The sequence below is a fragment of the Podarcis vaucheri genome (assembly GCF_965113315.1).
Source record: "Podarcis vaucheri genome assembly, chromosome: 3".
Lineage (NCBI taxonomy): Eukaryota > Metazoa > Chordata > Lepidosauria > Squamata > Lacertidae > Podarcis > Podarcis vaucheri.
Window position 1 is genome coordinate 12,295,901 of NC_138761.1, and position 8,725 is coordinate 12,304,625.

At 48.6% G+C, this 8,725-nt stretch overlaps 1 protein-coding gene across 7 annotated transcripts in view; it reads right to left on the reverse strand.

Annotated features, from left to right (window-relative positions):
* The window catches only part of CCDC85A (coiled-coil domain containing 85A), a 156,760-nt gene extending 148,494 nt beyond the window's left edge, over positions 1-8,266 (reverse strand). For all 7 annotated transcript variants that reach the window (XR_014218174.1, XM_082217726.1, XM_082217725.1 and 4 more), the window contains exon 1: positions 7,681-8,266. Coding sequence is in view for 6 of the 7 variants with exons in the window: in XM_082217726.1 (XP_082073852.1) it covers positions 7,681-7,953 (273 nt within the window). In the remaining variant the exon portion in view is untranslated. The remainder of the gene's footprint in view (positions 1-7,680) is intronic.
* Between the last annotated feature and the right edge of the window lie 459 nt (positions 8,267-8,725).

Genomic DNA, 8,725 nt, shown 5'->3' on the forward strand with positions numbered 1-8,725 from the left:
TGCTGCTTCTCCTGCCACCAAGGTCTGAGGGATAGTAGACCGGCCTGCGGCTAAAAAAATGCTGACCACTGCCTTAGCCTTTTCTGTGAAGGTCTTTTAAAATGGCATCAACAGGAGGGAAGCCCATAAAAATCAGGAGCACATCAGGTAAAGGGACCCCTGACCGTGAGGTCCAGTAGTGACCGACTCTGGGGTTGTGGCGCTCATCTCGCTTTATTGGCCAAGGGAGCCGGCATACAGCTTCCGGGTCATGTGGTCAGCATGACTAAGCCACTTCTGGAGAACCAGAGCAGCGCATGGAAACGCCGTTTACCTTCCCGCCAGAGCGGTACCTATTTATCTACTTGCACTTTGATGTGCTTTTGAACTGCTAGGTTGGCAGGAGCAGGGACCGAGCAACAGGAGCTCACCCCGTCGCGGGAATTAGAACCGCCGACCTTCTGATTGGCAAGTCCTAGGCCCACAGCGCCACCCGTGTCCCCAGGAGCACATCAAGGGGTTAATAATTACCAGGATCATTGTAAGGGGAAAGAATTATCAGGATCATAGCCGGTGTGGAGGGGGGAATGTAACATTTTCCTCCCCTGCTGTGATCCAGAAGATGGACTACTTAACCCTTCGGAAATTTTCCCGTTCAAAACTGCCCTCCGCGAGCTGCTTTTTTCACTCCAAGAGATTCTCCAAATTTCCCCCTTTACAGGTGAAAAAAATAGCCTACAGAGGAGCATCTTGCATGCAGAGCATCAGAGGTTCAATATCAGGGTATCTCCAGAAAGGACTAGGAAGGACCCCTAGTCCTGAAACTCTGGAGAGCTGCTGCCAACCAGTGTAGGCACTCCTGAGCTCAGATGCGCCATTCGCCTGACTTGGTATCAGGCAGCTTCCTCGGTCTCCAGAAATGACCCAAATGCGAACGGCAGCCGTTCCTTGTTCGCCCTTCCTCTTCCCAGCTGCCCTGCTTGTCACCAGGTCAATTGAGTGCATCATTTCAAAGTTTTATATCCCTCCTCCGCCGGCTGGATCAATAGTCAGCCGGGGATGTCACTAAATATAACCACCCGGAAAGAGCTTTTTAGGGGAGGGAGGAGGATGAAGATATATTTTTTCCACCTTCCTTTCCATAGTTTCTTCGCCTCTGCCTCTCTTGACAAGTGGGGACTGCATTAGGGTACAGCACACATAATAATCCGTACGGCCCATTAACTCAGCAATCCACTAACCATTTGCAAAGCAATCAAGATGACTTTTCTTCCTTTCTTTTGTCGCACATGCACAACCCACCAGAAGGAACTAATATAAACAGATGTGGTGTGAAGCTGGATCGGACTAGGCAAGAAGCAACAAGGAAGGGGAACCGCTGGAACTGCATCAGAGGGCTATAGCAGGGCGATCAGGACAAAATATCTTGTAAAAGCCCGTTAAAGGATATGAGTTGTGGCACGCTAAAAGCCAATGGGAGAAAAGCAATGACAAACCTAGACAGCATCTTAAAGAGCAGAGACATCACCTTGCCAACAAAGGTCCGTATAGTGAAAGCTATGGTTTTCCCAGTAGTGATGTATGGAAGTGAGAGCTGGACCATAAAGAAGGCTGATCGCTGAAGAATTGATGCTTTTGAATTATTGTGCTGGAGGAGACTCTTGAGAGTCCCATGGACTGCAAGAGGATCAGACCTATCCATTCTGAAGGAAATCAGCCCTGAGTGCTCACTGGAAGGATAGATCCTGAAGCTGAGGCTCCAATACTTTGGCTACTTCATGAGAAGAGAAGACTCCCTGGAAAAGACCCTGATGTTGGGAAAGATGGAGGGCACAAGGAGAAGGGGATGACAGAGGGCGAGATGGTTGAACAATGTTCTCGAAGCTACCAGCATGAGTTTGACCAAACTGCAGGAGGCAGTGGAAGACAGAAGTGCCTGGTGTGCTCTGGTCCATGGGGTCCCGAAGAGTCGGACACGACTAAACGACTAAACAACAACAACAAAAAGCCAATGAGGCAAGCGGCAAACTTTTTCTTTTCTTTTTGCAAAGTCTTCTTAAAGCAGGGGTCAGCAAACTTTTTCAGCAGGGGACCAGTCCACTGTCCCTCAGACCATGTGGGGGGGCCGGACTATATTTTGGGGGGGGGGAATGAACAAATTCCTGTGCCCCACAAATAACCCAGAGATGCATTTTAAATAAAAGGACACATTCTACTCATGTAAAAACACACTGATTCCCGGACCGTTCGCGGGCCGGATTTAGAAGGCAATTGGGCCGGATCTGGCCCCGGGCCTTAGTTTGCCTACCCATGTCTTAAAGTCTACACATCCAAGTTGGGCGTGTGCTCTCCTGATCGCCTAGAACGCACAAGAATTCTCTCTAGGTGGTCACACAGGGGAGCTTTACAAAAAGCTGGTGGTGTGTAGGTGTCTCTTTCACAACCACCAACATGGGAATCAAAGAGCTGGAGATCTGGGAGGGATGACAAGGGTCATCTATTCCAACCCCCTGCAAAGCAGGAATCTTTTGCCCAATGTGGGGCTCAAACCCCTGACCCTGAGGAGGAACTATTTAAATGGGGAGAAGCTGTCTCTTTGCGGACCACAGTTCCTTTCCTGGATCCACGCAGGTGCTGTTAAGAGCAGGGTTCGAATCCCCACTCAGCCATGAAGCTCACTGCGTGACCTTGGGACAGGCACTGCCTCTCAGGTGACCCCACCTCGCAGGGCTGTTGTGGCATTTAAATGAGATGGGAGAAAACCATGTACGGCACCTTGGATCTTCCTGGAGGAAAAGGTGGGATGTAAGGGCAATTGTGGCGCTGTGGATTAAACCACAGAGCCTAGGACTTACCGATCAGAAGGTCGGCAGTTCGAATCCCCACAACGGGGTGAGCTCCCGTTGCTCGGTCCCTGCTCCTGCCAACCTAGCAGTTCGAAAGCACACCAGTGCAAGTAGATAAATAGGTACTGTTCCGGCAGGAAGGTAAACGGTGTTTCCATGAGCTGATCTGGTTCGCCAGAAGCGGCTTAGTCATGCTGGCCACATGACCCAGAAGCTGTATGCCGGCTCCCCCGGCCAATGAAGCGAGGTAAGTGCCGCAACCCCAGAGTCGGCCACGACTGGACCTCACGGTCAGGGCTCCCTTTACCTTTTAAGGGCAATCATAGAATTGTAGAGTTGGAAGGGACCCCGAGGGTCATCTAGTCCCACCCTCTGCAATACAGGAATCGTTTGCCCAAAGTAGGGCTCAAACCCACGACCATGAGATTAAGGGTCTTATGCGCTACCGACTGAGCTATCTCCACTCAATCATGACTTAAACGCCATAGGATGGAAAGGAAGTATTGGGGGACCATAAACTGGAGAGGACCACAGGGAGGGGTGGATGTTGCTCAAACAGTGCAGAAATAGGAGGTACTTGTTGTCGTTGTCATCACCATCACGTTTATTAACCCTTTCCCCCCTCCAAATGGGTCCAAACTTCAATATCTAAAACTCCTGGTAGAGGACAAGGATCTAGAGATCACGCTAAGGGTGGCCAAATTCTGTGCGACTGCCATAAAACTTAGGGAACAAGCTGTACTACCAAAATGATTAAGGTTTTAAATGACAATTTTAGGTTATATTTTAGGGATCAAGAGTTAATATATATTTTTAACTGCCGCTGTATCTGAATTGTCTCTGTTATACCTAATTGCAATTCAACGTATTCCTGTTGTGTTTTATGATTTTACTGATATTGAAAGTGAGCCAGAACTGGTCTGTGACCGTAATAATAAAATTCAATTCAACCCTTTCCCCCAAAAGATCAAGACATCGTATAGTTCTCCACACACACACAAAATCCCCTCCTTTAGCCTCACAACAACTCAGAAAATGACTGGCCCAAGTTAACCCCATGAGCTTCACAGCTGAAGCAGGATTCAAATCTGGGGTTCCCAGCTTTGTCTGACACCTGAATCGAACCACTGCACTGCACTGCCTCATTTCAGCTGCTGGGGCTAAGCAGGTCTAGTCCCATGCATCTAACCTGGACCACGTAAAAGTAGAAAGATGCTCTATACAGACTCAGGCCGTTGGCTCTTCAGAATGCCAGGCTAGGAGGTTTTTTCCCCCTCCATACATTTTTTGGATCGGAAATGTCAGAGACTGATGCAAGGGGCAGACAGAGAAGTTTCTTAGAGGAAGAGCAGGGTGGTAAGTAATAAACGAAGCCAGAGCAACATCTCAGGAGTGGCATATTCCCAGTTGCCACAGATTTCCCTGGTTTGGCACCAATAATTTTCAGCCGTCTAGTATCAGTCTTGCCAAGTGCCCCTCATACTCCCACCTCCCCTGTGCCAGCCAACGAACACCCGATTCCGACAGAGCATCTTTCCTCCAGGGTGGAATAGGCAAAGGAGGACACATGTCTTAATTATGAAAAAAGAAGATCAGATGGCAATGCAAATTCTACAGTGGAGAAATTCTTGCAGGCAGAAGCTCCTTAAGCAGACACAATGTTCAGGCTCCTACTCAGACATCATCTCCTGCAAAAAATCCACTGTGCATTAAGGATTCCGATAATGGATTCCAAAGTGGATTTTCTCCCCAGATGGAAAAAAAGTTCCTAATAGTACAGTGGTACCTCAGGTTAAGTACTTAATTCATTCCAAAGGTCCGTACTTAACCTGAAACTGTTCTTAACCTGAAGCACCACTTTAGCTAATGGGGCCTCCCGCTGCTGCCACGCCGCCAGAGCACGATTTCTGTTCTCATCCTGAAGCAAAGTTCTTAACCCGAGGTACTATTTCTGGGTTAGCGGAGTCTGTAACCTGAAGCGCATGTAACCTGAAGCGTATGTAACCTGAGGTACCACTGTAAAGCCCTTGCTCTGGCAAAAAAGTAACGCTTAGTCATGACAAATGGGACCTGCAACAAAATGGCGCAGCGTGGAATACTCCCGTTCAGTGCTCCAAGCAGCCAGCCATGCCCTTTTGCAAGACACTCCATTCCACTTCCTATCTGAGCATTCAGATGCTCAGCATTCAGTGGGCATACTCAGTCCAATGAGGCGGTTTCTAAAACAGATTTCCCCCCCCCCCAAGTTTTTTTAGGGGGGGCAATTCTGCAAACCCTGGGGTCACCCCAGGCCTGCCAACCCCTCTCTCTTGTGCATGGATAATGCTGATTTGGCTAGGAAGGGATAAGCACTCTGAAAATGTTTGTCTCTGGTGCATAGGACAGCTCAACAGAGCCTCCAGGCATTATACCACCAAACACTGATTTGCTGGGGAGCAACGCCAGAACAGGGCTACTGCCTTCATGCCCTGCCTTCTGGTTGCCCAGAGACATTTGGTTGGCTGTTGTCAGAAACAGGATGCAGGAGAAAATGGACCTGGATAGCTCATTTAGAGCATGCTGCTGTTAACGCCAAGGTTGCAGGTTCGATTCTGATATGGGACAGCTGAATATTCCCGCATTGCAGGTGGTTGAGCTAGATGACCCCCAGGATTCCTCCAACTCCAGGATTCTATTATCTATAACAGGCTTCTTCAACCTCGGCCCTCCAGATGTTTTTTGGCCTACAACTCCCATGATCCCTAGCTAGCAGGACCAGTGGTCAGGGATGATGGGAATTGTAGTCTTTCTCTTTTTTAATTGATTTTCACACAATTATAAATAAACAAACAAACACACACACAAACATAAATCATAACCTTATTAAAATTACACTTATTAACATTGTTAAGCGACTTCCTCGCTTCCCCTTGGTTGAATTTCAATGCATATCCTTTTAATGGTTTTCCAGGTTCTTATAAACTTAATTTAATCATTTAACATCCTTATATCTTACAATTCAAAATTAAGCATATTAAACATCACTTAACTTATACAAATTCCTAAGCCAATCTGTTTCCTGCAAGCTATTTCCAATTAACAAATTTAACTAAATAGTTATTAAATTTTGTCCATTCTTCCTCAAAACATCTGGAGGGCCAAGGTTGAGGAAGCCTGATTTATAACCTCCAGTCTGAGCCAGCAGGGCTCTCCTTATTCTCCCAGGGGCTCAAGGCTGTGGGTCCGAACCATGAAGCAACAATATCAAAAGACTCAGAGCACACACACACACACCCGACTCTACTCACAGAGTCTCTTTCCAATTTAACCAGGAACCAACTGGACATCTGATAAGACTTTCCAGGTGGGGGGCAAGGATCTGTTAAATGGAGGCAGCGCCCAAGTCTACTCATAATGCCCCAAAATCATAATCTATGTGCAACACATTTACAGGGGATATGCCAAAATCAGTTTTTGAAGGCCAGAAGATGGCCAGGAAGTTGCATCTTCCACAATGGCTGGAGGAAATGGCACCTTTGGAGTGGGGGAAGAGGAAGAAGAAATGAGGCGTCCATTAGGTCTATTTGACCATCACCTCCTGACCTTTGAACATTCTCCAAGGGACATTCTCCAACAAGCATTGGGAGGCAGGGTTGCATAGTGGTTAGAGTCATGGACTAGGACCTAGGTGACCAGCGTTCAAATCCCTACTTCAGCCACAAACCTCACTTGGGTGACCTTAAGCTGTCCCTAACCCATCACTCAGTGCTGACTGCACTCTGCACATGCTCAAAGGTCACACATTAAGCTTACTCCACATGCTCTGGGACTGAGGTACCTCTGTGGCGCAATGGGTCAGCGTGCCTGGCTCTTAACCAGAAGGTTCAAACCCACCCACGGACAGCTTGTGGGCAGCATTCCTGAATTGCACGGGGTTGGACTAGATGACCCTTGGGTCCCTTCCAATGCTATGATTCTGTGAGTCCTAGCAATCAAAGCAATAACTGTTTGTTTCTTTTTGGAGAGGGACGGCTGGCATCTAAGACCAAGGAAACATTGTTTTCACGGCAAAGAGGCAAAGGCGACACTACCATGAGGCGAACCAATCTCAGCTGGCAGATTTTGGAGACGACAGAATGGGAGACAGATGAATCTCCCGGGTGGAAAGTCTCCCAGCAGCTGTTCAGTAATTCAAGAGAAGAACTTCCCAGTGGGAAGCAAGTGAGAGAGATGGATGCCATTTGGATTCTACACCTGAAGACATTTTTTAAAATTCTTTTTTCCCCAAAAAGTTTTATTGATTTTCCAAAAAAAATCAATAACTAAACAAACAAACATGAATCTCAACCGTATTGAAACCAAACTTAGTAACACTGTTAAGTGACTTCCTCGCATTCCCCTGGTTGAATTTCAGTGTATATCATTTTAACGGTTTTCCAAAACCAATATTCTTATAAATTTAACTTCATCACTTAACACCTTTCTTTCTTTCCAATTCAGCATTAAACATATTAATTCATCCCATTACATATTTAAATCCTAGGCCTGCCTGGTATTTGCAAGCTTTTCCAGTTAATTTAACTCAACATATTGAACTAAATATTCTTTAAATTTCGTCCGTTCTTCCTGATAATCCTCCTCCTTCTGGTCACGCACTTTCCCAAGTCAGGTCGGCTAGCTCCTACGTTTTTAAAAATTCTTGGAGGGAACTGCATCCAGGATATTCTCCCCGTGGCCAACCAGATCTCTCTCCCTAGCTGTGATTCATTCCTAGAGCTGGGAAGCCAGAAACATCCTGCGTCTCTGACACCCAGCAGAAATGAGACTACTCCCTCCCTGGCCTGCCCTCTCCATCACCTCTCTCCCAGGTGTGTACCTTGAGTCCCCGGATCTCGCCCAGGTGGAGCTGCAGGCGCCGGTTGACCTCGCGGATGAGATTGCTGTGGTCTAGCATGGCGCTCATTTTCTCCGACTCCGCCTTGCGCAGGCTCCGGATCAGCTCCTCCTTGGTCCACTTCAGCAGCTCCTCGTCCGACACCTTGGAGAGGTCTTCGGCCACACCCGCCGCGCAACTTTCCGAGCCGGGCGCCGACGACGCCGACGCCCCGGCTCCAGGTGCGGATCCGGACGGAGTCGCCACCTTAGACATGGTGCCGGCGGCCCAAGTGGCTCCGGGATCGCCTGGCTAGGATGGGGAGGGGCGGGAATGTCCTTACACTCCGTATTCCACCAAGACCCTCAAGCCCCAGATCTCGAAAACAACGCCTTTAAGTCAGTCGGGACTGTCCCTCTCCGAGAAATCGGAGTGACTTCGGAATGCAGTAAAGACAAAGTGAAGGGGGGGTGCTTTCCCCCAAGCTATTGTGGCTTGTTGAGAAGGAAGGAGGCGCTCCCTCGGTGGTTAAAAGACATCCTTGCAAATTATTTTAGAGGTGGGGGGAGACGGAGAGAAGATAAGGAATCTTCAGTCCTCCGATCCGGTTGTTGAGTCTGCGCTTAGAACAGTACCCGGGCGGAGGGAGCCGTAAAACAGCAAAATCTTTGTTGTGTGTGTGCCTGGGGGGGGGGGTTCAAACAAGGAGCTGGGGTGTTCCCGCACAGCTTCAGCCTCAGAGTTTAGTGGATCTTCCAAATTCAACAGGAAAATACATACACACACACACACACATATATATATACCCGTGCGCGCTAAGGAGTTTCACAGTGCCCCCCGCGCCTACGAACTTGCGAGCCACGCGGCGCGATCACGAGTGGGGCGAGTCCACGCGCCCCTCCCAAGTCCGGCTCTTTGCAAACAAAGTGGAGCCGCCCCAAAGGATCCTTGGCGCCGTCGGGCGGAGAAGGGTCGCTCACCCAGCGCCTCCCAACCTGTTTTCCCAAAGGAGGCGCAGAGAGAGTGTCTCCTCGCTTCCTTCTGCGCC